Raw genomic sequence first — 20203 nt, 5'->3', positions numbered from 1 at the left:
CTTCGCCGTTCTGCATCGGGGGATCCCGCCGTTGCCGGGAGGATGCCGGCACAGCACTTCTGCTCACACCTAGCTGAACGGGACGATGTGCTCCATCTTTGTTTCGGGTCGCGTTACCCACGTTGGCGGTCGTATTACTGGGCTGTGGGGAGTTGAAAGCGGCAAAAGGAGGCCAGGTCAAGCCACCTTCACTCTTAGACTCGAGGCAGCCCCAGATTTGCACTCCCGAGGTACCAGTTCTGCCACGTGATCGTTTTTGAGCTTCACTAGTTAACTGTTTGGGCCTCCCCTCCCATTGCCGCAGTGAGGGAGTAGGCCGGGTGGCTCCGGGGCCCTGTTCACATTGGACGCTGTTTTGTGCCATTCACTGCTCACTCACTGGAAAAGGCGTGCAAGCACCTGCAAAGTCAAACCCGATCAACAGCCATTCAGAAACCGGGGAAGAGAAATTCAGGTCATTAGATCACAGGTGAACTCATTAGTGCAATTTTAAAACAATTAGGGTGAGAGCTGGCCAGTGCGTGAAAAGCATTCTTGGTTTTGTTGAGATCTGGGAAATAGAACATAGCCTGACCACAGCAAAACAGGAACAAGGGACAGCATGCAAACGAAGGCTGAGCAGGCATCCTGCAGTATGTGAGTGCCCTACTTAGAGCAAGATAGGCAGATCGTAATCTGTTTAGTTTTGAATTTTGACACCCCACCCTGTTCCCGCGCACGGTCTCTGTCAGCAAATAGCTAACTGCCAGGTCTGCTTCTGTTCAACGCTTGCTTGCTCTCCCCCACTATGTAAGGACTTAGCTGTAAGCGCTGGGCGCGTCTCTCATCTGCAGCCCTTTTGGGCACCGTGTCTCCGGACACCCCGAGAGTTCGCCCCTGCGCAGGTTAAGCTTGGCCAATAAAATAAGATCAAAGCCCTGAAAGTTCTTCGAGAATTATTCTCGCGTCCAGTGGCTATAACAGTTTCAAGCTGCGTTCTGGTAATTTTCTCTAGCGCCATGTTCTTGAGTTGCCGGCTTGTAGGCCGCGAGTGAACGGGTGGCAAGCAAGCTCAATGTGGAAAATGGGAGGCGGTATCCTTAATCAATGAAGCAAAGTAGGGTCGAAACTATCCCAAGTGAAAAGCCACCTCCGTGTTCTGTGCACCTCCGTGTCAGTTTTTAGATGCGTATGAACGTGCAGTAGGTAGTATTTTATTATGAAGTTACATCTTAGCCTTAGTTTGCGGTCAGAAATCATAGCTACTGCATGTGCATGCAGTGATACCCTATCTCTACACGTAAGGATGGTGTACTGTTTTCTTCCGAAACAATGTAACAAGAAGCAAACCCTAGGGCTCAGGCTCAAGTTCTACCCCGTCCCGTCCCGGTGCCATCTTCTGACTGTGTGAGCCACGCATTCCCGGGCGTCTCTTCCTCACGGGCTTCAGTGCCTTCAACCATTCATTCGATCAGAGTGAAACCAAGGCCCTCCCTCCCTCCCTCCCTTTCTCCCTCCGTCCCTGGGTTATTGTGAAATTGAATGAGAGGAGGTGAGTGAAAGATGAGCCATAAGCCACCTAGGAACCCGGGTTATTTTTACTGCCCGTGCCACGCAGTCTGGAAGCTGGTGGCGTGTTAAAAATTCTTCACCAACTCGTGTGTGCGTGTGTGTTTTAGTGAAGTGATTGCGTGACGGTGAAAACTTGTGAAGGTGGGAAATGGTGACCCGACCCACCATTGTTTGGACACCGTTTCTGTAAGTGCTGACCGACTCCGACGAGTGTGCAGCTTGTAGGTGAACATCGCGTTTGTGCAAGGATCCTAGGAACTGGCCTCGGAAGATAACAGACTCTGACCTTCGAGCGCCCCAGCTCCGGGAGGCTGGCTGACCTGCACCCATCCGCGGAGCCAGGAAGACGCACGGGGAACCATCACTTGCCCTACGGGAACGGACTGTGCTCACCTGCATGCGGAGGACTTTTCAACCCCCTCCCTCGACCTCTCTGATCTGTTCCCCTCTCCCTCTTCGTAAAAGCCACTGCCTCCACTGAGAGGTGGCGGTGGGCTTTGAGAAGGGAGCGCCCCATCTTCCAGGTGGCCAGCACCTGAAAGTAAGCCACTGTCCTTTACGTGAGCACCTGCCTGTGGAGTGTCGGCTTTCTCGGCGGCAGGCAGCCGGACCTGCTTTCGGTTATGATTGTGATCGGGCCTTACGTCGATTGATATGTCACACTTATTTACATCATGGGTGCTGATGCTATGAATAGATTCGTGACCGTCCTACGTTTTCATCCTCACAGCGACATGGATGCTGCTCTACACGTGAGGACGTGGAGATCCCAGTCTTTTTTTTTTTCTGTTTCTGGAGCCTCTTCCCGGTCATGGGCCAGGAGTCCCGGCCCTCCCCATAAGGGGCCTCAGGCCTTAACCACTCCTCCTCCCCTTCGCAGCAGTGAGGCGAGGGCCCTGGAGTTGTGTTCCCCATGCCCTTTCTCTTCTCCGGCACCCCCCTTCCTCCTGCCTGCCTTTCTTTATGTACTTCACTCTCAGCCCCTGACCGTACCCCCACCCTCTACCACACCCTCGGAAACTTCTGTCAGCGAGGCCGAGCGTGACGTCTCTGCTGATAGGAGAGCAGACATTCCTTCTCCCCAGATCCTCTGCACCCGAGAACAGATTGGCGTGGCGGGCGGTGGGGGGGGGGGGGCGGGCAGGTCCTTGAACTCTTTTCTCAGTCACTCTCACCAGGAGCAGGCTGAGTCTGGGACCGTGGCCGTTCGTGGGCTTTCCAGACGCCCTGTATTTCCGTATTCCGTGACCCTGCCAAGGACCTTGGAAGTTCCTCCCAGAGGTCGGGTCCAGGCCTGCTCTTGGTCTGCTAACTTCAAGGACCCCAAGAGCCGTGGGGTGGGGGTGGGGGTGGGCGGCGCCACGGCAAAGAGGCCCAGCTCCCTCACTGAAGGCAAAGGGCCGAAGGGCAGGTGAACCAGGCCCCTCATCCAGCATTTCCTGGCCAGCTACGGAGTGCCGGGCACTGCTTGGGGCTGCGGGTGCCACAGAGGTGAAGGAGGCCAAATCCTTACTTACCCTGGGGGATACTCCCGGCCTGATGGTTGAAGGGAAGGGAGTAGGAAGGGGTGTTAGGATAGGACGGGGTGGGGGTGGTGGGGAGGCAAAGGAGGAGGGCCCGAAAAGATGAGGGTGAAGAGGATGAAGGGGCTGAATCTTGAAGAGCAAAAATAACCTCAGGGCAGCCTCAGGGCTGCGAAAAGGGGGCGGGGCGGTCCCCAGAGAAGAGACAGGAATGTGTGAGGGCGTGGTCCTACCTGGGGACCCCAGATGTTCGGTGGGGTCAGAAAGCCTGGAACCTGGGTAGGCTCTGAGAGAGACCGGGAACCAGACGTATGCTGAAGTCCCTTTTGTTGGGATATTTTAGATTTCATCACTATCCGTAGAGTAGCTAAAAGTGATGCAACGCTTCTTCTGGAGCAGACGCCGCGCTAGGGACTTTCTAAGAAGCGTCACTTTTAATATTACCGACAAGAGCATAGGCAAGGTGCTACTGCCTCTCGCCGTTTTCCCGGCGGAAGTGGGGAAGAGTGAAGCCTACGGAGGATTCCTTGCTGGAGTCGCGTCCCTGTTCTGTTGCATGGTCAAGAGGAGCTTGTCTAACTGCGGACTCTGTTGCCCGTCACGAACCGCCAGTGCTCTGAACTGCCGTGAGAAAGAGGGCGGACTTCATTCTGAAGGGAATTGGGAAGGAGGTGGGAAGTTTGGAGGCATTCAGAGAAAAGACAACAGTCACACAGTGAGTGGAAGCTTAGCTGCAGGGCAGAGTGTCCATGGATTAAGGGAGGGAGGCTGTGGTGACTGGTGAGAATTGGACAAAGGACAAGAGGAAGGAATTTCTGCCCTGAACAGGTTAACCGGGGGGGGGGGGGGGGGGGCTCGGGGTGGGAAACTGAAGGTGTCTTTCACTACGATGAGAACTACTGGAAGGGGAAAAATAGCTTGGGGAAGCAGGATGATGCGGTTTTGGAAATGACTGGAGTTTGAAGCACCTGTCGCCCATCCAGAGAAGGACCCGGCCGCAAGGCAGTTAGAAGAATGGTGGTGTAGAGCTCAGGACAGGGGTCTCAGCAGGAGGTACCGATTGGGAGCACTTGTCAGAGGCCTAGAGATACAAAGAGCAGGGGATCCGTGATCTGGCTGCTGGAATTGCAGGGAGGGAAAACACGAAGGCCCGCGTGGGTGGAAACCACGACATGGATGGGGCTGGTGGAGAAAGAGGAGGAGAACCCGAGAAGGCTGAGATGGGGACCTGGGAGAGAGTGTGAACCCGAAGGCCAAGTCCTCTGCCGAGGAAGCAAAGGTGTGAGTCAGCAGGACCACAGTACCTCGTTGTTTCCTTCTACGCAGGCACGCGCACCATTCCCTGCTACCTACCCCAAGGCAGAATTCGGTGTGAAGGCGGACTGTTTTTCACTTGGTGAAAGCAGGGTAGACTTTCCCTGCAACCAAGTTAACCACATCAGAAGCCAATTATCGGGAGGAAGAGCATTTATTTACCTCTTTCATTTTCCTCTGACTCTCATCTGAGAGTAGAGAAGCGATTGAAGTACAGAAATCATTAAATGTTAAAACGTGCGTCTTCAATGGCTCTCTTGTATTGAGGAACTCGAGTTTCTGCCAGTCTCCCAAACAAGTGGGACAATTGGAGAGACTTCTGTGAGGGCAGGTAGGCCTTTACAGTGACGGGAAACACAAAATTTTATCCTGTTCTTGGCTGGGTATCAACTGTTGTATTCAAGTTGCGAGCGAAAGGAATCCCCGAACACTGAGAGCGGTTTGATGGTAAATTTATTGGCCAAGTTTTACCTGCGCAGGGGCGAACTTCCCGAACGAGACCGTAGTCTCGCGGCTACGCAGAGCCGCCAAAGTGGAAGTCGCGCCTGGCTTACAGACTACTGGGTTTTTATAGGGGCAGGCAAGCAAGCAAGCAAGGGATACAGAAGCAGATATGGCGGTTAGCTATCGGCTCAATCAAACTAAGGCAAAAGTTCCTGATTGGACTGCTGTTGGCGGGCAGCTGGTGTTGGCGCCTAAAAATTTCCTGGCCTTATTTGGACAGGCCTCTATATGCTAGCCTTATTTGGGCAGGCCTCTATATGCTAGCCTTATTTGGACAGGTCTCTATATGCTAGCCTTATTTGGACAGGCCTCTATATGCTAGCCTTACTCGGACAGGCCTCTACACTCCCTCCTTCTCTTTCTTATTAGTCAAACCCTTGACTCATGCTCCTCTTGAGGGAGGATTGTATAGGGCTGAGACAACACCATAAGTTTTACTGTTTCTATTTTATCTTTAATAAAAGTTATGAGCTTGTTTAGAATTATTGGGCCTATGGTCAGGGCTAATAGGAGGATGATCAAGGGACCGGCTAGAGCCGATATCAATGTATTTAGCCAAGGGGAAGTCTTAGATAGGGAAGAATACCAGGAGGACGACTCATCCTCCTGGTCTCTACTTTTAAGTCGTCTAGTGAGTGCTTTTACACTTTCTCTAATTATTCCTGAGTGGTTGGCATAGAAACAACAATCTTCTCCAAGTGCTGCACATACTCCTCCTTGTTGCAGGAATACTAGATCTAACCCTCTTCGATTTTGGAGTGCCACTTCTGCTAGGGAGTCTACTTGGCGCTCTAAATATTCTACTTGCTCTTGGAGTAAGGAGACATCTTTGGAGAAAGTCTGTGACAAGGCCCTGAGACTGTTTTCCCCATGGATCAATGCTCCTGCTCCTACAGCAGCCGACCCTACAACACCGATAGTGGCGACGATGGGAATTAGCAATGGGACTCGCTTGGCTCGAATGGGGGCACGTATCAGAAAATCAGGGTTTCCCCCATATAAGTACACTTGGGGAATGATGTAAGCACTAACACATAGCTCAGGGTTAGTTGGTACTAGACACTTGAAGATACCTTGAGTGCAGACAAACCACAGTCCTTCTGGAGCTAATGTAATAGTCAAATTCCTAGGGTCTCTCGGCAAATGCTCTTGGTTAAGGCAATAGTCACTATAGTTTGAGGCTGCAAGGGTATAGTTCGCTAGCAAATAACAGGTGCCTCGCCCATGGAATTCTGCTAATGTGAGGGTACTTTCAAATGTACACTGTTGGAAGTCTTTCATTTGGTCCTGGTCCGGGTTCTTGGGAAGGGGTTTTGTCTTAGGCACCCCTTCTCCTTCCCCGGTGGTGTGGTTTCTCTATTAAGGGCTTAGGATCTCCGAGGGGAATCCTTAAGTTGTTCGCACCCTCGAATTGTGGATTTTCTATGGTCTCGCTCTGGTTTCTGCTGGCCCCCATGGGTGTTTCAAGCGTTGAGGGGCCCTCGCCTTTTCCCGGACTAGTGGTGGGTTTGGGTGGGCGAGGTGGCAGCTTTCCCGTTCCCCCCTCTCAATAACGGTCTCCCCTGAGTGGGCAGCCTTCTTACTGTAAAGAAGGTCCCCGGGTCTGTACCTCTGACATAGAGCCTGAGACCCCATGTGTGACCTTTTAGCCACCCTGAATCTCCTGGGTTCAAGACTATCACAGTAGTAGGATTACACCTGTTTGCTGCGCAGTCCGCATCCCATCCTCTACCCGGTTCTCTGCTTTTATCTCGGGTAAAAAGAATATGTTTGTCAGTTCCTCCCCCCAGTATCCAGCCACCATTCGTGAAGGACTCACAGCCCCATGCCTTGCAGTAGTAATCTCCATGTGACCCACATGTGAGCCTTTTCCCTGAGGGGGGCTCTGGGCATCCATAATGAGGGGTGTGCCAAAGTGCCCTGTTCAAGGAGGCCGACAAGCCCTCACTACAAACTCTACCTGCCCTTGTGCCACCCTCTAGTGGGGCTTGAGGACTTTCTGGTAGTAATCTCATATCCCCTCTATCACAGAGTGTGTCATCAAAGAACTTTGAGAAGTCTGTGCGTAGAGCCACCGGGCCTGTATCCCAAGTGTAATTGGTAGCAATGACTGTACCATCTGCTGTCCTTATGAGTACCCACTCCTGTTGCTCTAGGCCCTGACCTGGGGTTCCACCGAGGATCAGGAGTCCTATACACGTGAAAAGGCAAGCTTCATAGGGTTGTCCGGATCTGGTCGGACCCGCCATGTTCGTGATTCTTCCTCTGGTGGTTGGGCAGTCTTAATGTGGGACAGATGGATCCAGTAGGGTTTCTCCGCCACTCGTACAGCGGAGGGAGTGCTTAACAGTACCTGATATGGTCCCGTCCAGCGAGGTTCTAAATTTCCCCTCCGATGATTAAGGATCCATACCCATTGTCCAGGCTCCGGCTGTCTAGGCCTTTCTCCCTTTATTTCCTCAGATTCTTGGCGTTGGGCTTGTTGGAAGGCGCGCACCTCACCTCGGATCCCTTGCAGCGCCTGTAAGGACTTGAGGAAATTAATAGTTAGACACCTCTATTTCTTCTGTGGACAACTTAGGGATTAAGGGTACTGGTTGCCCATACAATATTTCATAGGGCGTCCACCCTTTAATGTACGGGGTGCACCTTATCCGGAAGAGGGCGAAAGGGAGCAGCTCTACCCAATTTTCGCCGGTCTCCTCTTTTATTTTCACTAAAGTTTCTTTTAGTGTCTTATTCATCCTTTCTACTTGTCCTGAACTCTGTGGCCTATAAATACAATGGAGTTTCCAATCGATACCTAATCTACTAGCCAATTCTTGTGAAATTTTGGAGACAAATGCTGGTCCATTATCAGACCCTATAGCTATTGGTATCCCATACCTGGGTATGATCTCTCTTACTAAGATCTTGCAGACCGTGGAAGCAGTCTCTCCCTTAGTGGGGAAGGCCTCTACCCACCCGGAGTAAGTATCTACTAGAACTAGCAGATACTTATATCCTGATTTTCCTTTAGGCATTTCGGTGAAGTCAATCTCCCATAGTTCTCCTGGGGTGCTCCCTCGGTGCCTCACGAAGCGGGGCAACTTCTGATTCTGGGCGTTTACCTTTGCGCAAGTCTTGCATCGAGAGGTGACGGAGTGTATCACCTCCCTCAGGTGTGGTCCCAGGTAATGCTTCCTAATTAACTGTTCTATTTTGTTCTGCCCTAAGTGGGTACTAGTATGAATGTCCTGGACAATTTTTGTTAGTACCCCTTGTGGTAAATATAACTTAGTATTTGGGAGTATTATCTATCCATTTTCGTTTTTTATCCCTCCTAGTTTTGCCCCTTCTTGCTCTTCCTCTGGGGAGTACGCGGGCTTTGGGGGCAGGTCCGGCTGAGGAACCAGGGGAAGTAAACTACTTTCTTGGTCCGTGGCGGCTTCCCTGGCGGCAGCATCGGCCAGGTTGTTTCCTCTTATGACCGGAGAATCCCCCTTCTGGTGGCCTTTACAATGAATAATGGCGACCTTCCTGGGCAACCATATGGCCTCTAGGAGGGAGAGGATCTCTTCTCGGTTTTTAATGTCCTTTCCTCCTGCAGTTAGGAGACCTCTCTCTCTGTAGATGGCCCCATGAATATGGGCGGTTGCAAAAGCATAACGGCTGTCAGTATAGATGTTGGCTACCTTCCCCTCCGCTATCTCTAGGGCCCTGGTCAGCCCTATCAGTTCCGCTCTTTGCGCAGAGGTGCCTGCCGGCAACGCCTTCCGCCACAGGACCTTATCTCCTGTGGTCACTGCTGTCCCTGCGTACCGCTGTCCATTCTTGATAAAGCTGCTCCCATCAGTAAAGAGAGTCAGGTCTGCCTTTTCGTATGCCTGATCTCTTAAGTCCGGGCGGGAGCCAGTTACCGTGTCTAAGACTTGGGTGCAGCTATGGACGATCTTGGCATCTGGTATGGGCAACAGGGTAGCTGGGTTCAGGGCAGTAGTCTTGAGGAACTGTACCGCTGGAGGGTTCAGCAGCTGTACCTGATACTGCGTCAGCCGCGCATTAGACAACCACCGGTCAGGGGGGGCCCGTAGGACCTGCTCGATATAGTGTTCTCCTATAACTTGTATGTCCTGCCCCAAGGTCAACTTGCCTGCTTCTTTAACTAGCAGCGACGTGGCCGCAATAGCTCTCAGGCAGGCTGGCCATCCTGACGCTACAGGATCAAGTTTCTTTGACAGGTAGGCTATAGGCCTCTTCCATGGGCCTAGAGTCTGACTCAAGACGCCTAGGGCCGTACCCTCCTTCTCAGCGACGTATAGCTGGAAGGGCTTGGTTAAATCGGGCAAGGCAAGGGCTGGGGCTGAGACTAAGGCCTCCTTCAAGGCCAGGAATGCTTGTCTCCCTTCCTCAGTCCACGTGAAGGAGTCCTCCTTGCCTCTGGTTAGGTCATACAAGGGTCTTGCTATGTTCGTAAACCCTAATATCCATAGTCTACAATAGCCTATAGCCCCCAGGAATTCCCGTACCTGTCTCTTGGTGGTCGGTTCGGGAATCTGTAGGACTGTCTGGATTCGTTGATTTGACAAGGCCCTCAGTCCTCCCTTCAGGTCATACCCCAGGTAACTCACAGTTTGAGTCGCGATTTGAGCCTTCTTGGCTGACACTCGGTAGCCCATTCTTTCGAGGTCTCGGAGCAGGTCTCGTGTAGCTGATTCGCATTCCTCCTGTGTCTGGGCTGCCACCAAGATGTCATCTACATACTGGAGGAGGACTATTGAAGGATGAGTTCTCCTGAACTCCTGGAGGTCTTTACTCAGGGCCTCATTAAAAATGGTTGGTGAGTTTTTGAACCCTTGGGGTAGTCTGGTCCATGTGAACTGCCCCGTTAGTCCATTATCAGGGTCATTCTATTCGAAGGCAAAAATTTCCTGACTCTGGGGGGCCAGAGGTATACAAAAGAAAGCGTCCTTTAAATCTAGAACAGAATAATAGGTATGAGTCGGGGGCAACGAGCTCAAGAGGGTATACGGGTTTGGCACAGTGGGGTGTATTGTCTCGACTCGAGCGTTTACTTCCCGCAGGTCCTGCACCGGTCGGTAATCCTGGGTCCCCGGTTTTTGGACAGGGAGAAGGGGGGTGTTCCATGCAGACTGGCATTTTCTCAGAATGCCTGCCTCTAATAGGCGTTGCAGGTGCCCCGCAATCCCCTGCCTGGCTCGTGCTGGGACAGGGTACTGTCTGATCCGGACCGGGTGGGCCGTACTGGCCAGCTGGACCAGCACTGGAGGTTGGTGGACAGCCAACCCAGGTGGGTTTGTTTCCGCCCACACCCCTGGTACTTGCGTTTGCAGTCTCTTCAGGATCCTGTTTTCCTTCTCCTCGCCGTCCGGGAGTATCGCCAGCAAGTACTCTTCGGACAGAGGGACCGTCACCTCTACACTCGTCTCCTCAAGTGTTTCTGAAGGCTTGAAGCTTATAGTGGCATGAAGTTTCTGTAACAAATCTCTCCCCAGTAACGGGTACGGACAATCTGGAATAACTAAAAAGGAGTGAGTAATAGTCCCTTGCCCCAAGTTGGTGATCCTGGCAGTTGTCCAGGGATATGCTTCGGCCTTACCCGTTGCCCCTATAATCTTTGTGGTTGCCTTTTGACTCTGCCCCCGAGGTTGCTTCAACACAGAAAATGTGGCTCCCGTGTCGACCAGGAAGTCTACTGGTTTCCCTTCGACATTCAAGGTGACCATGGGCTCCTGGGAGCCAACAAGTATAGAGCCCTGGCCCCGTCAATCTAAGGTTTGAAGCAGTACCGCAGGACTGACCTCCTTTGCCCGCAGTTTGGGGCAATCTTTCTTCCAGTGCCCCTTTTCCTTGCAGAAGGCGCATTGATCTTTGTCTACTCTTGGCCACTGGCCTTTTGACTTTCCTTTCTTTTGTTCTTTCTTCGGGTCTACCTGGGCTGCAATTAAGATTTTTGCTACCTCTTTCGCTTTTCCTATCTCTGGGTCATCTCTATTTATACTTTCTGTGCAATCTCTAAAAGCTTGCTAATATTTTCTCTTTCAAATCCTTCAATCTTCTGTAATTTCTTTCTAATGTCGGGGGCTGCCTGGGTTGCAAAAGCGATATTCAAAAGTCGCCTGTTCTCAGGGGCCTGGGGGTCTAGTGGGGTGTACACTCGGTAGGCTTCAATTAACCTTTCTAGAAAACTGGCGGGGGACTCTTCTCTCCCTTGTACTACCTCACTAACCTTATTGAAATTCGTTGGTTTCCTAGCCGCTGCCTTCACCCCCCTCAACAGAGCCCGGCGATATTGGAGTAGTGCGTCCCTTCCCCCGCTCGTGTTGGGGTCCCAATCTGGGGGTTGCTCAGGTAATATGTCTAATACTTCCCTCCTCCCTCCCGCGGTTTCCCCTTCTTCTCCCATAACTGCTTTAATAGCTTCTCTCATGATTCTATCTCTTTCTTCTGAAGTGAACAAAGTTTGTAAAATTTGCTGGCAATCATCCCATGTCGGCTGGTGGGTCCTAAATATGGTCTCCAACAGGGAAATTAATCCCTGTGGCTTTTCAGAAAACGGGGGATTTTGCAGTTTCCAATTGTATAGATCACTGGTTGAGAAAGGGACATATATTAGCCGCGGTGGTGCATGTAATGGGGTGTCTGGAGCCGGTGGCACCTCTCTGAGGGGTAAAATGGCGGCGCCACCTGGTTTTGGCGCGACCGTTTCCAGCAAAATGGCGGCGCCATCCTGTCTTGGCGCCAAACTTTCACCCCCATACTGAGTACCGCCGCGGGTATGGGGAGGGCTCTGGACTCTCTCCCTTTCCCCGCTCGCGGAGTCGGGCAGGGGTTGACGATATGGGGGAGGAGCGGAAGGGACCAACAGCGGGTCCTCAGGTACTTCAGGCAAGACAGGGTATAGCTTCTTCCCTTCCCCGTCTGCCTGATCCCGTTGAGGCCGGCACCCTTTGTCTGTCTGCAGACGGGGAGCCTGCCTCGGTGTCATCGCCACGCAGATGGCCCTTCTCCTCCTCTGCCCATTGGACTGACACCGGCGTATGTAACCGGGGCGGTCAGTAGCTATGTCTACCCACACATCTATATATACCATCTGATCTGGATGGGGGGTCCCATATACTATCCGCCTGACCGCAAAAAGGAGGGGCAGATCAAAAGTCCCCTCCGTCGGCCATCCTACGTCAAAAGACGGCCATTCAATTTCACTGAAAGCTCGCAGGACTTCTGGGTCTGGCGGTGGACCCCCATAGCCTCGAGCGCGATTCTGAAAGTCAGAGAAATTTTTTAGTAAGCAGTCAAGGGCAGTGTTTTAAGTGGAGCTTCCTTGTCCCATCGCGGACGCCTTCTTCTCGCTTCTCACAGCGCCTGCGATTAGAAGGATGAGGGCTACCAATATCCCGCACAGAAACACACACCTCGCTCCTCTCCACTCAGTCCACTCACGCACAAACAGGCCGTGGCGCACTACAGTCTCTTCACTCATTCACACTTCGCTAGCGCGTTCAGTCGCGGCGCGGAACAAATACCAAAAACCAAATGAACCAAATGCGACCTAGTCGCGGGAGCAAGAGCTCCGGTTCTCGAGAGCGTCCTCTCCTTGAGAACCCCGCGGGTGGACTACCGGCGACGTCTCGCCTACCACCTCGCGGCTCAAATGAGTCTAGACTCCCAAACCAAATTCCGCGGCAAACTTACCCGGGCCTCGCAGTCTCAGTCTCCGGAGACACTCCTTAGATCTCGCTGGGGCCTCCAAATGTTGTATTCAAGTTGCGAGCGAAAGGAATCCCCCGAACACTGAGAGCGGTTTGATGGTAAATTTATTGGCCAAGTTTTACCTGCGCAGGGGCGAACTTCCCGAACGAGACCGTAGTCTCGCGGCTACGCAGAGCCGCCAAAGTGGAAGTCGCGCCTGGCTTACAGACTACTGGGTTTTTATAGGGGCAGGCAAGCAAGCAAGCAAGGGATACAGAAGCAGATATGGCGGTTAGCTATCGGCTCAATCAAACTAAGGCAAAAGTTCCTGATTGGACTGCTGTTGGCGGGCAGCTGGTGTTGGCGCCTAAAAATTTCCTGGCCTTATTTGGACAGGCCTCTATATGCTAGCCTTATTTGGGCAGGCCTCTATATGCTAGCCTTATTTGGACAGGTCTCTATATGCTAGCCTTATTTGGACAGGCCTCTATATGCTAGCCTTACTCGGACAGGCCTCTACATCAACAATGCTACCAAATCGGAGGTTTAGACGGGGGGTCTTCCCTGGAAAGAAGCGGGGAGGGGCGGGGGCTGTTAGGTGAAAGCAGTGTGAGCTCGGGGCGGGGCAGGCAGAGAGGACCGACACCTGACACCGGTATCTCAGGTTCCGGGGTGTGCTCGGCTGCTCCCGGACCCGACATCCCTTCGAGGCGTGTGCCCTGGGGATGGGTGAGACGATAGGTGCAAAGCTGGTGCCCTCACACGCCTCCGAGGCCCGGGCCGAGATCCAGCCTGCACTGGGGCCTACGCTGGTAATCTGGCACCCGGGGAGACCTAGAGACACGCCCTGGGAAGTTGCCACGATCCGGAAAAGAACATGTGGCAACCTGTAGCAGGCCGGCCACAGTCCCAACTTCTCCCCTCTTGGGACACATCTCGAGAGGCAAAGGGAGCTTTAAAAAACGTGGAGAAACCGCGTCTGGGCGGGGTATGCAGAGAGAGAAGCCGAAGGTTTCCGGGCTGAAATCGGTCCGTTGAAGGCCCAGGCTCACGAGTGGCCCATAGGGCTCGTGTCCACGCACGCACACTCTCTCTCTTTCACTCTCCCCGCCCCGGGCTTTTGATTAGGATAAGAGGGTGGGAGGTGCTGTCCAGTCGTGGTGACACAGGAACCCGGAACCTTGAAGCTGCAGAAACCAGCCCGACAGAGGGGACGACTTTCCTCTCCAGCCCGAGAGCCCGCGCAGGATGGGGCCGTTTCCGGCGGGGGTGAGGAGTGCGCACCTCTCCTGCCGGCGGGAGAGGTGTTCCCGGTGCACCCCAGGCCACGAGTCGCCAGCGTCCCGAAGGACTCGTCCCAGAGGCGGCCCATCCCCGACACGGAACCCGCTCGTGAAGACAGCCCACCAGGGGAGCCCAACCACGTGGACGCGAGGCTGCCGAGTAGTATCCGGAACTCCTGAGCTTGAGTAACAGGCCGGAAGGCAGCCAACGCGAGGGTCTTGCACCCTTTGTATAGGAGCCCGATACTCTGCCCGCGAGTATAAGCCCCCCCCCCGCCCATTCCCAGGGGCGCGGAGACCCAGTGGCACACAGCCTCTTTCCAGTGACCTCGTGGGTGGCTCTGAAAAGAGCCTTTGGATTGCGATGGAACCTGGGGTCGAGCGCGCGCTTCTTAGGCCCGCTCCCCGCGGATGCGGCGGGCCAACTGGATGTCTTTGGGCATGATGGTGACGCGCTTGGCGTGAATGGCGCACAGGTTGGTGTCCTCGAACAGGCCCACCAGGTAGGCCTCACTCGCCTCCTGCAGCGCCATGACGGCCGAGCTCTGGAAGCGCAGGTCGGTCTTGAAGTCCTGCGCGATCTCGCGCACCAGGCGCTGGAAGGGCAGTTTGCGGATCAGCAGCTCGGTCGACTTCTGGTAGCGCCGGATCTCGCGCAGCGCCACGGTGCCCGGGCGGTAGCGGTGCGGCTTCTTCACGCCGCCCGTGGCCGGCGCGCTCTTGCGAGCCGCTTTGGTGGCCAACTGCTTCCGCGGGGCCTTACCACCGGTCGACTTGCGCGCGGTCTGCTTAGTGCGGGCCATGGCGAACTGCACAACACGGCGGCCGGGACGGTATCGCTCCCGGACCCGCAACAGCCGTCTTTATAGGCACAGTCTTTTCCCTATTGGGCGGGGCGATAAAATTGAAAGTCCCGCGCTGGCTACCCATTGGCTGTGACGTAATCTTCCCTGGCGTGCCCGATTGGCTGGGGCAGAATGTTTCCTGCCCCCCCAGACCCCCGCCTCCCTGTCTACTTTCCAGTATATGCCCACAGTTCTTCCTACGTGGTTTTTTTTGTCCTTGGTGTTTTTTTTTTCGTTTGTCTCTTATAAACATATTTGTGTATACACACACGCATATATGTATATTTTTTTTTAATTTTTTATTTATTTTTTTTAATCGCAACTGTTCAGAATGTTCCTCCACAGCCCTTCACTCCCTAAGTCAGGCCAGCCGCCATGCCCTCTCTTCTTTTCCACGCCCCGTAGCTCCCCAATCTCCGACGTGGCCCCCGCCCCCCCGGTGACCTTGTTGGCTTTTCAGAGCCCCTTAGTCGGTCTGAAGGTCCACTTTTCCCGCCTTTCGGATCGGAAAATTGTCCCCGCCCCGGGCCCGAGATCCCGGCTGAGAACGCCTAAGTGGGGTCCCCTTATCTCTGGCTTCTAAAAAAAAAAACCCAAAACCCACCAAGGTCAGAAGAAAACCGGCTCAGTTAGGCCAGGCCCCAGGCTCGCCAGAATCCCGAAAAGCCGCCTGCTCCCCTCCCCCTAGGTCTCAAGTGCCGGGCGGAGGCCTCAGGGGGGTAAACTGGGGAGTTGCGCGCTCAGCGCAGACTGAGGTGAAAGCACTAGGGGCCGCCTAACAGGACTTGGTAGCTAACAGTCCGCTTAGTAACGGGCGGCGCCCGAGGGGTTTTGTTGCGTCCACCTGCGTTGAGGCTTACGGCCCGGCCCACTCAGCCCAATCAGGGTGGCGGAGCGCTACTCAACATCTCTGGGCGGTTGGGAGCCGAAGGCAAATGGCATTCCTAGCACCGCACACGGGTGGGGACGGCGCTTACTACCGCGACAAGTGGCGTTGTCAAGCAGCTGGCTACTGTCAACAGCTCTTTTATTTGAAAGAGTGGGTGGCTCTGAAAAGAGCCTTTTGATTTCACAAGTACTGCCTCTTCGAAACGGGGGGCTGGGTGGGCGCCAAGCGCCGGCCTCACTTGCCCTTTGCCTTGTGGTGACTCTCCGTCTTCTTAGGCAGCAGCACGGCCTGGATGTTAGGCAAAACGCCGCCCTGGGCGATGGTCACTTTGCCCAGCAGCTTATTCAACTCCTCGTCGTTGCGGATGGCCAGCTGAAGATGACGAGGGATGATGCGCGTCTTCTTGTTGTCTCGGGCGGCGTTACCCGCCAGCTCCAGGATCTCGGCGGTCAGGTACTCCAGCACGGCCGCCATGTACACGGGCGCGCCGGCCCCCACCCGCTCGGCGTAGTTGCCTTTGCGCAGCAGCCGGTGCACACGCCCCACGGGGAACTGCAGACCAGCGCGGGAAGAGCGGGACTTGGCCTTAGCGCGGGCCTTGCCTCCCTGTTTGCCACGACCAGACATGACGGCGCTGGGCACTGCGAGTAGCTCCCGACCGACGACCGAGAAAGTCGCCCTAAACCGCCCCGCTTCAGCTTTTTATAGGCAGAACGCCGATTGTCCATCGAGCGCTTTGATTGGCCCCAGCGCAGCTTTGTGCCGACGGCCAATAAGAGAGCGCAGGGAGAATCCGCTCATTTGCATGAAGCCTCCCCCACCCCCTCGCAGGAGCGCCGCTGGAAACTCACCAATCACAATGCAGCGTACTCGGAGCCTTAATTTGCATACATCCTCTATAAGTCCCGAGTCGCTTCCGGTAGCCTCGCTCCTGCTGTTGTCGTGTTTGCGTTCCTGCTCTTTTTCTCTGCTCGCGCGTCCCGCCCGCTATGCCTGAGCCGGCCAAGTCCGCTCCCGCGCCCAAGAAGGGGTCGAAGAAGGCCGTCACCAAAGCCCAGAAGAAGGATGGCAAGAAGCGCAAGCGCAGTCGGAAGGAGAGCGTATTCCATCTACGTGTACAAGGTGCTCAAGCAGGTGCACCCCGACACGGGCATCTCGTCCAAGGCCATGGGGCATCATGAACTCCTTCGTCAACGACATCTTCGAGCGCATCGCCGGCGACAGCGTCCCGCCTGGCGCATTACAACAAGCGCTCCACCATCACCTCCCGGGAGATCCAGACGGCCGTGCGCCTCCTGCTGCCCGGCGAGCTGGCCAAGCACGCCGTGTCCGAGGGCACCAAGGCCGTCACCAAGTACACCAGCTCCAAGTGAGCCCCTCCCGGGACGCGGCGCTCGCCCGAGTCGCCGGCCGCTTGACCCCCAAAGGCTCTTTTCAGAGCCACCTACCTTCTCAGCAAAGAGCTCGTGCCACTCGTCTTACTCCCACGCCTCCACCCTGCTTCCCCGTGCCACCTACCCCCGTTCGTTTCCCGGTGGAAATGTGGTCTCTTCAGGGGCACGGGTGAGGTAGGTGCCCCTGGAAGCAGAAGGCCAGTTGTACTTAGCTTGCCGGACAGCTACCTAGAAGGGCGTGTCCATTCGCGGCCAAGTGAACTGCCTCCACAGTACCAACGTCTAACGGTGCCTGGTCCTCAACCTATTGAAGGCCATCTAATGGAGGGGTAGTGGGCCGGGAGGCAGGGTTGGCTCTGTGCCACTTAGGTCAGGTCAGTGCTTTGGAACCCACTCTTTCCTTGGGCTCTGGAAGCTTTGTTACGAAATGCTACTGGAAAACTGCAAAGCAATACTCGAGGCCGTGCCTCAACACCCACAGCAAACTTTTCCGGTGTGCCCCGATACCTTGATTCCATGCTCAAAGTGAGTTTTACTTACTCTTCCTGTCTGTCTCGGTTTCGCATTCCCTTTCGGGTACACAATTCAATACACGCGATTGCTCTGCTTCGACAAGTGAACTGCTGTCACATTAAGGTAATAGAAAGGCTACTGTTTCTAATCCTTCCCCCCGCCCCCGCCGCCCCCCCCCCCCACCACACATACACACTCGGTCCTCGATACCTACACAGTCCCCCATACTTGTAGGGTTTGTTGCTTTCTGTTTTGTTTTTTTCTTTTTCTGTTGTAACAATCTAGATTAGGAAGTCAGGAGGGAACGGGAATTCCTAGGTGTTCAGGGACTTCATGGACCTGTGTCGGCTTGTCCTAAAACGTCCTCCAGAGACTTCCAACAGCAGTTTTTAATCTTAACACTACTCGGCCTGAAAAACATTTGTCCCTTGCCTGGAACGGTTCATCCTCTCTGCAAAAATAGAGGCACCAGACATACGAGAGCAATACCGAGGCCCTCTCCGTTTTTGAGACTAGTCGGCTCCAAAGAAGTGTTTCCTAAAACGGTTCAAAGGCGATTAGACCCTGAACCAGACAACGTTTCCACGAAAACCCCGAGGACAGCCACCGAATCCCACATCACTGGGGCACCGGTGGTGAGAGGCAAGGATGACGGACCTATGGAACACAGCAGGTGACTCAGGGTCCGCAACCGCTGGCGCGTTGCTTTGGCAGTTGCCATATTCCTTGGGAGGATCCCCTTCACGGTTTTGAGTCACGACCCCAGACATTTTCTTGCCCTTTTTCCTAACTGTCCTTTCCCAGAATTGTTTGGAAGGCTACATACACACAAAATTAGCTGCACTTCCCCTTCATTCCTTCATTAATTCAGGGCACCAAATATACTACTTTACATTTCTACCCTTATTAGAGTTCAAGAACATTTTCAAGAGGTCAAATGAGAGCAGAAGGTAAAGCACAAAATAAAGACATAAAACTGAAACTCCCTACCGAAAAAGAAAAAGAAAGAAAGACGGTAAGCACACTGCAGCAAGGTCCTAGCTCATCCCCTGGCTTTGGCTCTTGTTTGTGTGTTTCTTACGTACCTACGCAAAACCCCAAATATTATCTCCCGGCATGATTTCCCGTACTTGCTGTCTACTCCACCCAATCAAGTACAGATAACGTATTTCCTAGTTACTGTGCTAAACCTGTCCCTTCTCCCCGGTGCTTTGTCCCGGGCCCCAGGAAACGCCTCCCTGCTTTTTTGCACATCTCGAAATGAGGCCGATAACTGGCCTCAGGAAAAGCATGGAGATGGGAGAGGAGGAAGAGGGGGGCAAAAAAAAAAAAAAAAAATAGGGGAGAGATTGCGTTTACAGAGTAGGAATATAACAAAAAATACACATGAAAAATAAAGGAAAGAAACCGACCAAACGCGCACGTCCGCATGTGCCTTCACACTCCAGTGCGCGCACGCGCGCACACGCACAGAGCTTAAGAGGCCGTGGTCAACAACCAAATGTGCTGGGGAGGAAGTAGTCAATATCTGGTTCTGAGGGACTCTCAAATATATGAGTAGCAAAGCAGAAAACAGCGAATCTTGCACTGACAGTGGGGATGTAACTAAATTACATCAATTACGTCAAGCAATAGTTCCATTCAGCACCCGACCTTTACACTTACACGTTTCAAAGCAAAACTGACACCCTGTTCTGGCTCTGTGATGAGTATTTGTGCACATTGCTTCCCGCAACAAGGGAGAGATTTAAAACAAACAAACAAACAAAAAAACCCCACCCTTTGTACCCTGAGATAAATAAAATCTCGCTGGGGATATAGCAGTAAACAGAATAGACAAGGTCCCTGTCCACATAAAGCCACGTACATCCTGGTAGATGGACGCTGAAATAAGCAAATGAAAGAAATGTATAACAATGATATTAAGGGGGGTGATGCGTGTTATGATGGAAAGCAGACTGTGGAGCGCAGCGTGGATGACAGGTCCAATCAGTATTTGAGCAGAGGCCCGAGTAAAGTACCATAGCGAGCCATAGGATAGCCTGGAGAAGAGTATTCCCACCCCGCCCCGCCACCACCACCACCACCAAAAAAAAAGCCAGCAAGTTGCAAAGGCCCTGAGGCAGGCAAAAGGTTGGGCAGTTCAAGGAATATACAAGGCTTCTGCGGCTAAAGTACAGTGAGGAAAGGAAAGATTCACAGAGACATGACATCAGAGCCGTAGTTGGTCACGCAGGCCATCGAAGGATCTCATAGGCCACTGCAAACAGTTTAGCTTTTATTCTCGATAACTTGGAGTGCCTTCTGGAGACACTCCAAACCGGTTGGAGTAATGACATGATTTGACTCACATTTTCGAGAGCTCGACCGAGATGCTGCGTTAAAAGGACACTAGGAGAGCGAGAGTAGAGGCAGAAAATGTATCAAAGAGGCCACAGTAACAGCATTTCGAGAGAGAGAGAGCTGGTAGCAGTGGAGACGGTGAGAAGTCGTCAAGCCTGGGAAAGCCTGGGAAATTGGTCGCTCATTTTGAAAAGGCACCTGGTCCGTCCCAAATTCAGTCTAATATGATCCCAGGGACACAAGAAGCGTTCTCTCTCTCTCTCTCTCTCTTCCCCCCCCCCCCCCAGTTACACGCTAGACCCCATGGGCTCACATGTTCTCTCTCCATAACCATGTGGCCTGCAGCCGGGGA

At 53.6% G+C, this 20203-nt stretch overlaps 3 protein-coding genes and 1 pseudogene across 4 annotated transcripts; 1 reads left to right on the top strand and 3 right to left on the bottom strand.

The window, feature by feature from the left end:
* Nucleotides 1-4824: 4824 nt before the first annotated feature.
* Nucleotides 4825-13894, bottom strand: LOC128628194 (endogenous retrovirus group S71 member 1 Env polyprotein-like). Of its 2 annotated transcripts, none has more exons than XM_053670485.1 (2): nucleotides 12588-13894; nucleotides 4825-7422 (listed from the first exon to the last, which is right to left on the bottom strand). In XM_053670485.1, exon 2 carries the CDS (start codon nucleotides 6171-6173, stop codon nucleotides 5262-5264), a length of 912 nt encoding a protein of 303 aa, XP_053526460.1. In that variant the 5' UTR covers nucleotides 6174-7422; nucleotides 12588-13894; the 3' UTR covers nucleotides 4825-5261. The 2 variants fall into 2 exon arrangements, with proteins under 2 accessions (XP_053526460.1, XP_053526461.1); XM_053670486.1 differs by having other exon boundaries at nucleotides 4825-7413.
* A 258-nt stretch (nucleotides 13895-14152) lies between these two features.
* LOC128628104 (histone H3) lies at nucleotides 14153-15064 on the bottom strand. The gene has a single exon (XM_053669945.1). The coding sequence runs from the start codon at nucleotides 14668-14670 to the stop codon at nucleotides 14260-14262; it is 411 nt and encodes a 136-aa protein (XP_053525920.1). The 5' UTR covers nucleotides 14671-15064; the 3' UTR covers nucleotides 14153-14259.
* Nucleotides 15065-15722: 658 nt separating this feature from the next.
* On the bottom strand, nucleotides 15723-16289 carry LOC119055455 (histone H2A type 2-A). The gene has a single exon (XM_037153655.2). The coding sequence runs from the start codon at nucleotides 16226-16228 to the stop codon at nucleotides 15836-15838; it is 393 nt and encodes a 130-aa protein (XP_037009550.1). The 5' UTR covers nucleotides 16229-16289; the 3' UTR covers nucleotides 15723-15835.
* LOC128628230 (histone H2B type 2-E-like) lies at nucleotides 16246-17022 on the top strand (annotated as a pseudogene).
* The last annotated feature ends 3181 nt before the right edge of the window (nucleotides 17023-20203 follow it).

The sequence above is a fragment of the Artibeus jamaicensis genome, unplaced genomic scaffold, assembly GCF_021234435.1.
Source record: "Artibeus jamaicensis isolate MK-2021 breed Jamaican fruit bat unplaced genomic scaffold, CSHL_Jam_final contig_1715, whole genome shotgun sequence".
Taxonomy (NCBI): Eukaryota; Metazoa; Chordata; class Mammalia; order Chiroptera; family Phyllostomidae; genus Artibeus; species Artibeus jamaicensis.
This window is presented reverse-complemented; position numbering and strand designations above follow the sequence as displayed.

What these genes read in the sequence shown, in the direction of transcription:
- LOC128628194 (XM_053670485.1), bottom strand. Translation starts at nt 6,173, where the DNA reads ATGAAAGACTTCCAACAGTGTACATTTGAAAGTACCCTCACATTAGCA.
- LOC128628104 (XM_053669945.1), bottom strand. Translation starts at nt 14,670, where the DNA reads ATGGCCCGCACTAAGCAGACCGCGCGCAAGTCGACCGGTGGTAAGGCC.
- LOC119055455 (XM_037153655.2), bottom strand. Translation starts at nt 16,228, where the DNA reads ATGTCTGGTCGTGGCAAACAGGGAGGCAAGGCCCGCGCTAAGGCCAAG.